The 14,513-nt window shown below is 39.4% G+C and overlaps 2 protein-coding genes across 3 annotated transcripts; one reads left to right on the top strand and one right to left on the bottom strand.

Moving 5' to 3' along the window:
• The first annotated feature begins 575 nt into the window (after positions 1 to 575).
• On the top strand, positions 576 to 7,820 carry LOC148414997 (uncharacterized). Its single transcript, XM_088429900.1, has 7 exons — positions 576 to 884; positions 1,983 to 2,159; positions 2,253 to 2,371; positions 2,535 to 2,700; positions 3,518 to 3,633; positions 3,698 to 7,606; positions 7,672 to 7,820. Exons 1-7 carry the CDS (start codon positions 626 to 628, stop codon positions 7,711 to 7,713), a joined length of 4,788 nt encoding a protein of 1,595 aa, XP_088286026.1. The 5' UTR covers positions 576 to 625; the 3' UTR covers positions 7,714 to 7,820.
• Positions 7,821 to 8,120: 300 nt separating this feature from the next.
• On the bottom strand, positions 8,121 to 11,469 carry ahsga (alpha 2-HS glycoprotein a). Of its 2 annotated transcripts, none has more exons than XM_088429901.1 (7): positions 11,205 to 11,469; positions 10,369 to 10,479; positions 10,193 to 10,274; positions 9,914 to 10,068; positions 9,739 to 9,834; positions 8,812 to 8,886; positions 8,121 to 8,673 (listed from the first exon to the last, which is right to left on the bottom strand). In XM_088429901.1, the coding sequence occupies exons 1-7, from the start codon at positions 11,400 to 11,402 to the stop codon at positions 8,311 to 8,313; spliced, it is 1,080 nt and encodes a 359-aa protein (XP_088286027.1). In that variant the 5' UTR covers positions 11,403 to 11,469; the 3' UTR covers positions 8,121 to 8,310. The 2 variants fall into 2 exon arrangements, with proteins under 2 accessions (XP_088286027.1, XP_088286028.1); XM_088429902.1 differs by having other exon boundaries at positions 8,812 to 8,883.
• Between the last annotated feature and the right edge of the window lie 3,044 nt (positions 11,470 to 14,513).

Here is a 14,513-nt window from a genome sequence, read left to right as displayed (position 1 = left end):
ACCAAACCAAGAAAAATGGTGCGTCCTACCAATTTGTTTGCTGAACCTTATACATGTGACGTTGTTATTATATATGAGACATGTGTTTTTAAAAGTATTAATTTTTCATGAACATTCAATCGCCAAATTCCAAATCAACTTTCAACAACTGTAAATTGTTTTTACAGCGTTAATATGGGTTACAAATGCATCAATTTGCCTGAAACTAAAAAAAGACTCCCTATTTTATTGCAATACAACTTTACATGACAAAAACAAAGCCTTTTCCTTGGGGTCATCCGCGCCCGCCGCTCTATTTGAGAAACACTGGTTTAGACCAATATAATGAATTAACAGCAAATGATTGGTAAATTTAGAAGTTGATCAATCTCCCAAAAGATTAATTTATTTATAGCTGTGTTTTTTTTTTTTTTTAAATTTTATGAGGCAAAATGGGCGACCGGGCTTTGGAAGCCAATAGGATACATTTGAGACAACACCCACAATTTACCCCATCGATAACACCTGTTTCGTTGGGGCTCTAAGTTTCCTCATTAATCCTCCCCATGCAGTCAACGACCTTCTACGTCGTCAGCATAGGAGAACTGGATTTTCTCTGTATGCAGCCCTTAGCTTTTTATTTCCAATGGCGTGTAGAGAGCGACGGGGCTTGAAGATTTTACTGCATTTAGGATTTTTTCTGCTCGCTACCATTACATTGAGCCAATGCTCCCGACTGGCAAGGCTAAAAACTGTTAAAATAATAAGACATCGCTCCCCTCGGATTCCAAACAAAAGTGACGTTTCCTACAGCGGGAGACTGTTAATCTCTCAGATAATTGATCCTGCTAACAAAGCCACAAGACCGACCTTGGATGCTGATTTAGATTACCAAGATGATATGGGTATGTATGATTATTTCCCTGTTCTTATTTAATTTGGATATTGAGCATATGTAGTTAACTTACAGCACACTTTGTTGTATGATAAACAATACTTGGAGAGTTAAATTAGATATGATATATAGTTTTTATTGCGTTTCTGACATCGCTTCATCGTGGCAGCGTACAAATGAACATTTTACACTCGTTGGCTTTATTTTGGCCGTTTGTGTAAAATTTTGCTCAATCATGCCCAGTAAAACTACATTAAAATAATTACTAAACTTTAAAATTCTGGCAAAATTGATATCATTCTTGACTTTAAGAGTTTTCTCTAAGTTTTTGTTTTCTAACCGATTAAATTAATCAAATTTGGACTAGAGAGTAGTTTTGTTGAAGATTTTTAGTTCTTAAGGCCTTATAATGACTTACCGTAAATGAGTAAAGTCAATGAATGACAGTTTTTACTTTTAACTCTATCTCACCAGGAGGATAAAACCCATTTCAGTCATTGCGTCCCCCGCTGGCTGTAGAAAGACAGTAAAGTGGTTCGGAGTACATATACTGTACGGTGCATGTGCTGTATATACACTGTACTGTACAGTGGTGTTAGGTTGTAAACATAAAATATTTTGTTTAAACAATGAGCTAACGTTTGTCACCGATTTGTGGATGTGATAACAAAAAAAAGTATCAAATTACGCGAGTGGCTTGAGAGGTATTACAGAACAAAGTAATATAAATCACCAATAACCACAAGTCGTTAACATGTTTTAGTTTTTAAATGTCTACCGAAATGACAGCATTTCAGCTCAGAAGAGAAATGCATGCCACAAACTGCTCGAGTTTATCATCGTTTTTGCAATAGTAATCAGAATACGGAATTTAGTCTAGTGGGGGCCTGTTAAAAGATGTTGTGATGAACCAACTTTTGAAGGCTTCCTCTTTTTAAAAAGGCAAAAGTAAAATGACGCTAAATTAAAATGTTAGATCTGACAAGTGGAGGCTATGGAAATGAATGTTGAAATGAATGGTATATTGAATGTACTTTTCTGTACTTAAATGCACTTACATGTATTGAACGTGAATGTATCGAATGAACTTTTTTTTTTCTTCTTCAAGGGGTGGATGTATATCGGCAGCCCAGTATGCATGAAGATGATTTTTCAAAAACAGGCAAAGCAGTGACTGATCATCTTATTAAAATGGATCCAAAGGTGGAATGTACAACAGACTCAATGAAACTTCAAGTCCAAGATTTTGCATCCAATCCCAGATCTCTGATTTTGGTGGATAGGGGTATGTTTGTTATGGACATATTTTCCTTCATGCAGAAATACTCTGTCACTTATTTCCATTCTAAATTACCTGTTAATTGACCTTGTGTGCTAGGTAACATGTCTCCATTGCCTCTGTCCAATCTCCCACAAAGCTGTGGTTACACCGTCAGGTCAACACAAAACAAAATGCTCTTGGTTGCCCCGTATAATGGCTGTTTTGTCACACTTAAGGTGAGCCAACTTCACACTTTTTTTTGTGGCTGGATTTGGCAACTTTTCACATTACCTTAGCAAGTTTTTTTTTTTTTTTTTTTTTTGAAAATCACCTAGCAGCGTACACCTAAAAACAATGCATGCAACAGAAGTGGATATTGAAAACATTTGTTTTTCCTAGGATGGTTCCTATGTGCTACCATTACTTTGGTTTGGGTTGTCAGTGAGGATGTCATGTCCCTTGATGAAACCGTATTCATCCAGCCCGCCAATGGTCACATGCCATAAAGAAGGCATGATTGTGAAAACTGACTGGATTGTACCACTCTCTAGAATTCAAATAAATGGTGAGTTGATTTGTTTGTTGAATAACTTAAAATGACTCATGGTGCATTTCCGCAAAATGCAAATTTAACCATTTGCAGTTCATGATGCGCGGTGGTGCTGAACTGCAATAGTGACGAGAGATGTGGTTGGCAAGACTTGAACTAGACCAAGCAATGCACCTGTTGCTTGACATCATTTACATAAATTTGTACTTAAGATTTGAATGTTGAAGAGAAAGTCAACCAAAAAAATGATCTTTACAATATGCTCGGCTCTCTCTTTTGTCTAAATGAGGCATTCTGGTTAATATTGACCGAGGAATAGAAATTAAGCAGCAAAACGTACCAATCTTTAACTATTCAAGGTGCCTACCATTTTGCTACCTTGATAAATTACATCAGAGTTTCTCAGGTAATGATCACTCATGACTCTTTTCTGAGTTGGTAATGTGATGCTCGCAAGACGAACCCTGAACAACTGTCATTTTAAGTCGAAAACAAGTCGTAGAAAGACTGCCCCCGAGGTTGATAAAACGTGGGTTATGTTGCCTACTTTATAGTATATTAATGAAATGTAATAGCCTGTTTAGACTCATAACTAAAATTTTCTGCATAAATTGTGCGCAGGAGTCCATTGTTGGCAGTTGGTTGACAACTTGGCTTCCTTCAATGGTTATTGTGCAGCTCCAAGGGCATATTTAAGACAATTTATTAATGTTGGGACCTAGAGACCTCATTTTGAGGCCCCGTGATGTAGACATAGCTGAACTACAAGGAAAAATTGATTGCATGTTTTTTATTCCTCTCTCCCCAACTGATGGACTGTAACTCTTGACAGTGAATGGCAAATGGGAGCTGCTAAATGCTGCATTACACAAATGTGGGATTAGAGCAGTGGATAATGCTGAAGGTGTGGTCCTGTCTGTTCAGTATGGTCCCTGTGTGGAGGAGAAGGTAAAGTGAACTTGCTGTAAAGTTTCATTCAAAATATTTTGGTGATTAATCATCTTTTTTTCAGGATGGGAGATACACTGTCGAATTGTCTGGCAACGGAGAAACTAAAATTTCATGTCCCTCAACGGCCCCAGGTCTATCTGAACGTAGAAAAAGCCCAACACAGAAACCATCGGAACCCCTCAAAACAGACTTGTATCACCCACAAGTTTTCCATTATCCACCTTCAAGTCCTTCTAAACATGTGGTACATCACAACCCTGGGCTTGTTCGGAATCCATCCCAAACTGAAGCCATTCCTGGTCATGTGAACCAGCCAATGCACCCTCTCTTTTCTGTGCAGCCTGAAAACAAGCCAGATGATAAGCCCAAACCTGCTCCACAGCCCTACCAGCCACAAACACCTGCTCCTCCATCTTACCTCTTCTCCTATCCAATTAACCCTCCACCTAGCCATGTAGCAGACCCCGTCCAAAAGTCAACAGCTGCTCCTTGGCCACATAAAACTGAAGTTCATCCATATTATGTGGAGAAGCCATATTATCCTTTCTTGCCAAATCCACAGCCTGAAAATGAACCAAGCAAAGACGCCAAGACTGTTCCATCTCCACAGCCCCCAATGCTAGAAATACTTAAAGTCTCTGGTCATGTGAATCAGCCGTCTTATCCCTTCTTGCCAAATCTGGAACCTGTGAATAAACTGAGCAAAGATGCAAAGACTGTCCCTTCTCCTACACCCCACGAATTGCAACCCCCTGAAGGCCCTTCAGGTCATTATCGGCCACCACATTATCCATTTTTGCCAAACCCACTTTCTCAAAATGTACCAAGCAAAAATACTAATACTGTCACTTCACCACAGCCTAAGGTGCAAACAGGTCAAGCTTTAAACCCAGTCTCTCCTAATAATCCATATTACCTCCTGCAAGCACTTGATGCCAAGCCTACATCCTCTCCACAGCAAAATCCAGAGCCTCGAACAGTTAGATCTGAGCACCCACTCTTTTCCTATATCTATCCATTTTCCGCAGACACTGAAAATGAACCACATCTTTCCCACCCACATAAACCAGACAAAGAAATAGATAAAGTGCACCAACCAGTCAATCATCATCCTTCAAACCCCATGCTAAGACCTGGACTCAAACCTAATGACAAGCCCATGGCTGCTCCACAGCAGCCTGAGGATCCTCTGGATCCAATACAGCAACCAAACTATCCATACACATATCCAACTTATCCAATGACAAGTCCCAACGAACCAATTAAAAATCCTAAACCTGGGAAACCACTGATTGAAGTGCATGAGCCAATCTACCCCTATCCCTATCCGCTTAACCCTTTCCCAAATCCTGAAAACACAATTGTAGAACCTCTTCTTGATCCAAAAAACCTTCAGCTCCCTCATCCTCCAGTGTATCAGCCACCCAATCCATACCCCTACCTTGTGTATCCAACAGCCAGACCAAAAGAACCTCCCAAAAGGACATTGCATAAGCCTGAGGTCCTTCCAGGGAATGTGCATGTGCCACCCAATCCATATCTTGTCTACCCCATGGCAATTCCTTATAAACCAACCAAAAAGCCAATGCCTGATCCACACAAACCTGAGGCCACTCTAGGTAATGTGCAGCTGCCACCTAATACATACCACCACCCAATGCCCAATCTTAAAGAACCCACCAAAAGACCAGTGGCTAATTCACCGAAGCCTGAGGTCATTCCAGGTCATTTGGACGAATCGGTCGATCCATACCCTTATCCACTTTATCCTGTTCCCAGCCCTGAAGAAACCAAAACGCCAGTGCCTACGCCACAAAATACTGAGGTCCATCCAGATCAAGAAGAGCAGCTATCCAATGTTTACCCCTATCCACTTTACCCTATGCCCAGTCCTAAAGAACCAACCAAAAAGCCAAAGCCACAGTTATGGCCATTCAAACCCCAAATATTGGCGCGCCCTCCTGGACCAGTGAATCAACCAGCCAATCCCTTCCCCTATCCTCTTTACCCAGAGCCAGGTCCTAAAGAACCAGCCAAAAAGCCAATTACAAATCCATGGCTAATCAAGCCACAGAAGCCCATACCAAATCCATGGATAATCAAGCCAGAACAGCCTGACGTTCTTCATGGACGAGTGAAGCAGCCATCAGATCCTTACCCCTTTTCACTTTACCCTAGGCCTATCCCCAAAGAGCCAGCCAAAATACCAATGCCAGACCCATGGCCATTCAACCCACAAGAGCTGGGAATGTTTTATAGAGAAGTGAAACAGGCAGCGGAACCATACCCCTTTCCAATTTACCCCAAACTCAGTCCAAAAGAACCCGCCGAAAAGCCAATGCTGGATCCATTGTCACTGAAACTACAAGAACCTGAGTTTCCACTGGGTCATGTGAAGCAGCCAGTCTACCCTTTCTGGCATGAAAGCAAATTATTCATCCAGCCTTCCAAGCCACCTGTATTTCCTCAAACTGTGGTCCTGCAGCCACGCAATCCCTACTTGGTTTACCCTTTGCCTGACCCAGGAGATTTGTACAATAAGCCTTCCCTACAACCACCAGATTCCAAAGACTCAGAAGTTTCAAGTCATGTGCACCAACCAGGTAACCCACTACGGCCAATTAATCTTGGACCAGCTATCAAGAACACACCTGCTCCACTAAAACCTGAAGTCTCCGGAAATGTCTATTGGCCTCTGGAACCTCAAGTACCCGGAAAACCAGATGACAAAACACACGCTATTAAAAATCCCTCACAGAAGCCTAGAGAGAGTGCAAAACCTGCAACCATCCAGCCTCCAGAGCAATGGCAGTTTGTAACATTACCCCCAGCTATGGAACCACAACAGGCTACTCCATCCCCACAGTCTAATAATGGCGCTATTGGTCCCAAAAGCTCAAGTGGTTGCATTCAATTTTGCGCTGCTGGTTTTTTCAATTGCTGCCCACAATTTACTTTCCATCAGCATCTTTATCTTGCATCTCCTGGGCAAGCCGATAAAATAACACATGTAATGTCGCAAGAATTTCCGTTTGTTGCTTCTGTGGCCTATTATGGACCCGGAAGGGGCGTCGGTTATACAGGGCCTGTTCAAAAACCAGTTGAAGAAAAATATAATGCTGAGAAAGCTACAGACTCTGGTCCCAATAAAAATGAACCACATCTCCAGCCACCGGGTGGTCATTCTGCTTCATTATTAGAAAGTATCCTAAACAAGGTAGCAAGAGCACATTACCCAAATTTGGCTCTTAATCCTAACTCACAGCATTCCAGGCGGCAATATGAGAAAAATCCAAATTTATCACCAAGTCAATTAACATCTCAAGTTATGCCCTTGAGGGTTCACAATCCATATTATCCCCTGGCAAGAGAAGAAGCAGAAAAGGAGCACCCCGAAAAGCAAAATGGCCAACTTAATTTTCCCAATTTTCCACCTGTTCTAAATGCCAGGTCTCATAACAGTCATTATCTTCAAGAACAGAGCCCGGATCATACACCAGCACCTAGGGGATTGCCATATGGATTTAATAGGCCTTTCCAGCTTGGGGTCCAGGAGGGGCTTGGCTCTTTTCTCCCCTACTCCATGCTAAATGATGCTGGTTCGACAAATAACACTTCTTTTGCACAAAATTTTCCACATTTAACTAATTGGATGAAGCCAAGAAAATCCACCAAACGTGATCAGACTTGGCATTCTTCTGAACCAAAAGAATATGTACTGCTACAGCGTGGTCCACCGGGTAAAGAGCCCAGAGCGCCTGTGGGGTCAAATTATGTCAGGGACAGTGTTCTTGACAGGAGTGGCATGTTCCAACGTCTGGCCAGGCCTATGCATCTTAAACATATTAACGGCTGGAATAAACCTTTGCTTGTTGAAGAACTGAAGTCTTCTAAGAACACCTTTAAACCAAAATTAACCTCAAATCTGCCATTTCTTCCTGGATTAAAAGAACGGAGTTCAACAGACATGGTATGTCGTTTTTAATTTTGAATTCTTTCCTGAGCCTGAAATTGATCTTGTTTGTTTCTCTACAGGATTGGACTGTCGAAGTGAAAGAGGGTCACAAGCTGAGATGACATGCCTTAATTGCAAATAAACTTTTGACTTTACCTCTGTTTTGTCAGTGAAGTTTGGGAAAGGAACACACATTTCTTGACAGTAGAAAGAACGGGTCACTTTCAAAATGTAAATGAGGTTATTTTCACCCTGGAGAACCCACGGGGTCAGATTCTAATGAAATTTTGTTAGAAGAAAAAGGTTCTTGGCTTCTAATGTACAGAATTTAAAATTTTAATGTGTAATTATTTTTTGTTAATCCCTATGATTTACAGTTAGCTCTCAGCTATCCAAAGAGACTTGCTTTCAATAGGCAGTCAGCCTGATTTTATATCGACATTTTGAACTAGTACGGATAATTCGGATGTACATGCATACAATTTCATTTATGAAAACCACCAAAGTGAACTGGGACAAAATTCAAACAGTATTTCAAATAGTTCTTTATTACAATAAAATGGCTTTGTTTTTAAGTGACATGTCAAGCCAAGGAGTAATGGGGTTAAATGCCACTTAGACAAGTACAGTATAGGGAAATATAGCAGTGACTAGAAGTTGGAGCCAGTGTTTGTTTTGGAAAATTCTAAGTTAATGAAGTATACGATGCAAATGAATGCTTAAAAGAATCTGACTTTCCCAGGGCACCGTGGTATCAGGAGAACTGGGTCCGTAACGGTGACGGGTGCGGCGGGTACGTCTCTCTTAACCACTGCAACAGGAACCTCGGCACTGACTGACGCAGATGATGTGTCAGCTGTAACAGATGCTGTAGCATTCAACACTGCTGGGGTGGCTACAGATACCACTTCAGCGGATTCCGACGCAGACTCGGCAGACAGAAGGCCGGTAACATGCGGGTCGTGGAAAAAAGTCAGCTTGTGGTGTCTCAGACCATGCTTTCTGGTCATGTTTTGTGTGTGCACGTGGACCATTGGGAACACATGAGAAACCCCGGTGCTGTTTACATCTTTAGGAGGCATCTGAAAAAAACGCATCAGCAGAGAAACGCTTATTTGGTTTGCATTTCAGGTTTACCCTGAAATCTTAACCAAAAACTCAAAATTCCTAACTTTGTGAGTGTATTAGTGTCCTGTAAACATGACTGCTGGATAACTCACCGTAATGGAAAACATTTTGCAGTCAACTGTATGGGCAGCTCCCAGTCCTTTGGCAACGCAAATACCACGATTCTGCTTGAATCAAGTTGGAAAAAATTGTGCACATTTAGTGACTTAGTGGACAAAATAACCAGCCTAAAGTTTTACATAGCTTAACTGCTTTCCCCAGCTACCGGGTCTCCAACTGATCCTAGGACTGAACAAATATTTTATTGACCATCTGGGTCTCATTGTAAAGTTTGATTCTGTGCATGTAAAACCAATCCCATGCGCTTTATTTTTTTTTTTTTAACTTCTTTGAAGAGGTAAAATATACAACAGCAGAGGAGCCCACAGCTTTTAGAAGAGGCTTCATTCAGTAGTCCTACTTCAATGTTATTGTTATAAGTGATTGTCACACAGTTTGCTCTGTGTAATGAGTAGCAATAGGATCACAACACTGCCCTAAATGCACTAAATGTCTTTCTTTCATTTGCACCAATTTATCTTTATGAAATGGGATTTTCGCCAATGATGGTGTCTATAAGACAGGGGTGTCCTAACTCAGTCCCCGAGTGCTGGTATCCTGCATGTTCTCCAGGTTTGTTTTCCAGTTTTCTTTCCCCGACGCACCTGATTCAAAAGACCAGCTCATTAGCGAGTTCAACAAATAACGTTCCTGCTCATTTGAATCAGGTGTTTTGGGGATAGAAAACTGGAAAACATGCAGGACACTGGCCCTAGAGTACCAAGTTTGGACCCCCCTGCCATAAGAAAAGTAAGTAAGGGACTGGACAAAAGTAACACAATCTCTGTCAAGATCTCAATTAACCTAAAATGGGATTCGTTGGCTGAGGAGAAATCAGTGCATCCATAAATAATTTTTGGACCAGTTAAAAGTGCCAACAGCTCACACAGCTGTGGAGTGTAGTGTGATACTGTACTTACAGCCATGATGTCATTCAGCGGCACACAGACGTCATTTGTGCAATTAGCCTCAGCTATCACATACTCTGCGAGATAGCGTGAGCCACCAGAGACAACCTGAAACAATGATTCAAATGGGAAAAAGATCCAAATGCAACATAGCATGTAAAACAAAAACAATTTGGGGGGGGGCTACCTGTGTCGACATTCTTCCGACTTCAAGCAGAGAGTATGTTGTGTTGATTGTGTTGTTGTTGAAGGTTGCCAGAGAGGTGTGCACAAAGTTCAGTGCCTTGGTGTCATTCAGTGGAAGGAGAGTAGGACAGCCCACACAGAGGTCCTCTGTGGATTCTGAACGCCGTGGTGGAAAAATAACAATACTCGTAGATAGAATAGATAAAAGGCGCATATATATATATATATATATATATATATATATATATATATATATATATATATATTTTTTTTTTTTTACCTTCTGTCTTACACTTGAAGGCTGTGACGGTCAGCACTCCTCCAACCCTTTTCAGAACCACGTCACAGTCTCCTTCTACTGCCTGATTTGAGAGACAAAATAAGTAAAAGCCGTAATAGTATTGCAGAATACTTGTTACCAACTGCTCAAGGTTGAGTTTAGTTTCTTTCTCTTACGGTGAGTGCTTTGGGTCGGGCTGTGCAGTTTGCAACAGGAGTGGGGTCCAACACGTGACAATCTGTCTCCAGAAGGTCCACTTCAACAACGTAGATGTCATCTGCATCGGGCTGTGACAAAGCAGACGTTCGATTATTTAAAAAAAAAAAAAAGTTTTAAATGTCACAAGAGATCATACTTTTAATCACAATATTTGTAAGCGTAGCTTTTGAATAGGTTTTTCATGTTCATTTTTTGAATTTTTCATTAAAGGACTACAGGATAATGCACTATTTTTGTTTTATTTTTAGTTGTGAATCATTTTTTAAATTTAATTATTTAAATGAACACATTTCTTTTACATAATTTTTGTCTGTTTTGAAACTCCAAACTAACAATATGTAATCTGAATATTTGAATTTAACATATGATTTTTAAAAATAATTCCACCAATGGTCATGATATACAAAATTATACATTAGAAGAAACTGAACATTTTACTTAAAACTAGTAAAATGCTAAATATTACACAATAAATGACTAAATTTTCATGTTACAAGAGGTCATGCATTTTATGTAACTTATTTTTTTATGTTAATGTTTAGCACAATAAGTTAAATGAATTTTCTTTTCATTGATGTCACCACGATTTAGATAGTTTTTTAAAATGTTTTCTTTAAATGTTAAGTCGCCCTTTCTGGGCCTATCATATATATATATATATATATATATATATATATATATATATATATATATATATATATATATATATATTTTTTTTTTTTTTTTTTGTAACTTATCCTCAACATGGAAAAGACATTTTGTGTCACTTTTTTACTGAATGCTGCCAACTCACCTTAGTGAGGATCTTGATGTCCTCTATCCTGTTAAGTGCATATTTGTACCCATGAGTATGCTGGCCGTTTAGGTAGTCCTGAGCCGCAAATGCAGCTTCTTCTGCCTCAGGAGAGTCACACTCAGGCTGGCGAACACTGAGCTGAGCGCACCCGAGTGCCAGTAGTCCCAGGACCACTGAGATGCTTAGTCGATTCATTTCTGGAGCTGGAGGGAGGTGGAAAGTCAGAAAGACTGATGAGCAAAAGAGGGAGACCTCATGCAGGTTATCATGTATATATAGTACTTTCAAATGGAAAAAAGCCAAGACAAACAAGTTCTGTCCTTTCTGTCAAATCACGTGTTGGTAGGTGGAACTGTATGTTGAATGGTGGGGTCAATAGAAAAAAATCTGCTCTGGACTTTGCTGCTACCTATCCATTCAGTCATTCACTCATTCATTATTTCATGTGTTGGGGGTGAAATCTTTGGACCGCCAAAATACTCATTTTACAGGAGAAGCGAAAACCAACGCTTGTTGAAAAAGAAAGATCACCTATAGGGCGGACTGACCAAAAGTCTTGATTTGTTTAAAAAAAAAAAAAAAAAATGTATCAGAAATTTACAAAATTGTGACATAGCAGGTTATGGCCTGATGCCAGTGCTAAGCATCGTATTTCTCCAAGTATAAGTCGATCTCGCTTAAAAGTCCAAACACCTTTTTTCACTTCAATTTGGGTGAAATTTACGACAAAATGCAATTATAAGTCTACCCCTGGCTTTAGTGGTTACATGGGACATATGGTAGCTGTCCATTTGAAACACATGATGTGTGTTATTAAAATTACAAAATTATGGTTCTTTTAGAGGCATTTTCTATATCGAATAACATATTGTTGCGGGGCAGAAACGTGCTCGGCAATATACGTGTGCGCATAGACGCAAATGCTGAGACTGATGTTGCGACAATAAAATGATATGAAGTTGCTGTGCTTTATTTTTTGAGACAGCTGAGTATTAATTTGTCGAAAAGCCCTAAAAGTCATCATTGCTACCTGACACGCCAAATAGCTCCTCCCCTTTAACTCTCTGATGTTTGTTCAAAAATCCTTCTTACTGTTTCATGGGTAGTCATTCTTTGACCCCGTCCAATTTGTTTTAAATGGAGGGCTTCGGAAATTATTTGCTGATCATCTTACTTGGGATATTATCCCAAGCTTTCTTTACCCAAGTGATAACTGTTGTGATATCAGAGTGTGAAACATTGCCCTTCGCTGTTTCTCCCCCCCACCTGCCAACATCTATGCTGGCTTGTTTAAGCACACGCTCACGGACTGAAGGAGAGAAGTCAAGCCATCTTTTCCTTTTCGTAATGCATCCAAGTCCATAGAAAAAAAATCAGTCACATAGTGTTGTAAATGACATATTGCTTATTTTAGCATTCAAATCAATGCTATTCAAACACAGACATGTGGAAAGAAATTGGTCTGCTTTTGAGTAATGCGGTTATAAGTCGACCCCCCCTAATATGGAAGTTGAAAGTGAGGGGGAAAATACATACTCAAAGGGATACGGGAAGTAAATTAGTACAGTAAATTAATAGGTAAGTAAGCAGAGAAGCAGCTGCGCTAAAACAAAATATATGTGGTTATAATTAACATAGAGTGCATTTTATATGTGTAAAAGGTGTGACCCTTTTGTGAGAAATGTTTTTGTATTGAATGAACATGTCGTACAAATCGTAGCCCGACCTGAAATGTCTGCTGAACATTAAAATCATGAATGGATGACGCGGACAGGGCACCCACGGAGGACAAACTGAGCAGGGTCCCTCAGTTATCAGTAGCTTGCGCAACACAAAGGATGTTTGTCATGGGGCGTTTATTTGAAGACAGGAGCCTCATCGATTTCCTGACCTTACTTGATTCACCGTGTACCATGTCGAAAGAGATCATTTTTCGCTCATTCAGTTTTTGCATTTTTGTTTGCTGGTGTATGCCATTTTTCTAATGTAAGCTATGTCCTGCTGCGCAATATAGGTTAGGAAATACTAAACTATAATGAATGCCATTTTTATTGTTTGAAAAGGATCACAATTTCCATGTTTCCACACAACAATTGAATAGTAATTTGTTGTCTGCCGAACTAAAACTTGGACTTTGCTTCTATACATTTACCGGGGAGTTCGTTAACAGAGTAAACAATACTGATGAGTTGTTGGTGCATTCAAGGTCATCCAGATGTTATTGACCTAAGTGGGGTACTAAGAGTGTGCTGTGGTACTTCTCTGTTATTCTATACATCTGAATCAAATTCAGAATTTGAATAATTCAGTTGTTTTTCCATAGTTGATGACCGATTCGAAAATTTGTAAATTCCAATAGCAGGTAAGGAGTCAGAGATTTGAACACTGTAAAAACTGGGCAAGTTTAAAGTTCAACAAATAGAAAGCAACTTTCTCATTAACCTGAGGCATCATCTGCATGCATGTGTGTGTCTGTGTGTGCGTGTGTGTGTAATGTCAAATTGTCGCAATGGAAGATTGAATTTAGCGTTTTTGTGCCAATTAAAAGATGAATTGCCATTCATGTGGCCTAGCTGTGACAAAGTTTTATTATGGATATTATATCACAAATGCAATTGGCCACATAAATTAAAATTTTGATGCCATCTTGATGATTCATCACCGTTTTGTTTTACTTTTTTTCTCAATGTGATAAGTAACATTACCATTTCAAGACTTAAAAGTCACAAATATGCTGCTTGTAATCGACAAGAAGATTGCAATCGTAATAATTTCATCTTATCTCATACTTGTAAAAGTATTTCTCCTCCCTTCTCCTTTCTACACTACAACTACATTCAAATTAAAAATATAAGAACCAATAAGATGTTTTCCTTACCAGATTTTCCATAAAATAGAAAATATGAAATACTGTAAGAAAAGAGAAAAATAATAATAGTAATAATTTAATGAATAATCAATAACTAAATGGAATGAAAAAGAACTAAACATACATACACCCTAATACAATTATAACCAATATATATTAAGTGTGTTTCTCATGAACGTAAATTGCACATCTACCGTCTCCTCCTGTTGAACCAAGTCACCAACATCTACATAATTTCTCAAAAAATATATATGAAAGGTTTCCAAATTTCATCAATTACATGCTGTTTCTGCCTGACAGTATATATTTTTCATAATCATGTTTGATGTGATCTCTTGGTGCAGTTCCAATTTAAAGAAACTACACTTACCCTTTAATATAAACGTACTGTACAAATCTAGACTTTTTACGATTGAACTGTGGGGTGTTTAGATATT

Source organism: Hippichthys cyanospilos, chromosome 12 (assembly GCF_059441005.1).
Source record: "Hippichthys cyanospilos isolate Australia breed blue-spotted pipefish chromosome 12, RoL_Hcya_1.0, whole genome shotgun sequence".
Taxonomy (NCBI): Eukaryota; Metazoa; Chordata; class Actinopteri; order Syngnathiformes; family Syngnathidae; genus Hippichthys; species Hippichthys cyanospilos.
The sequence above is the reverse complement of the archived record's forward strand: the minus strand, read 5'-3'. Positions and strand labels throughout refer to the sequence as shown.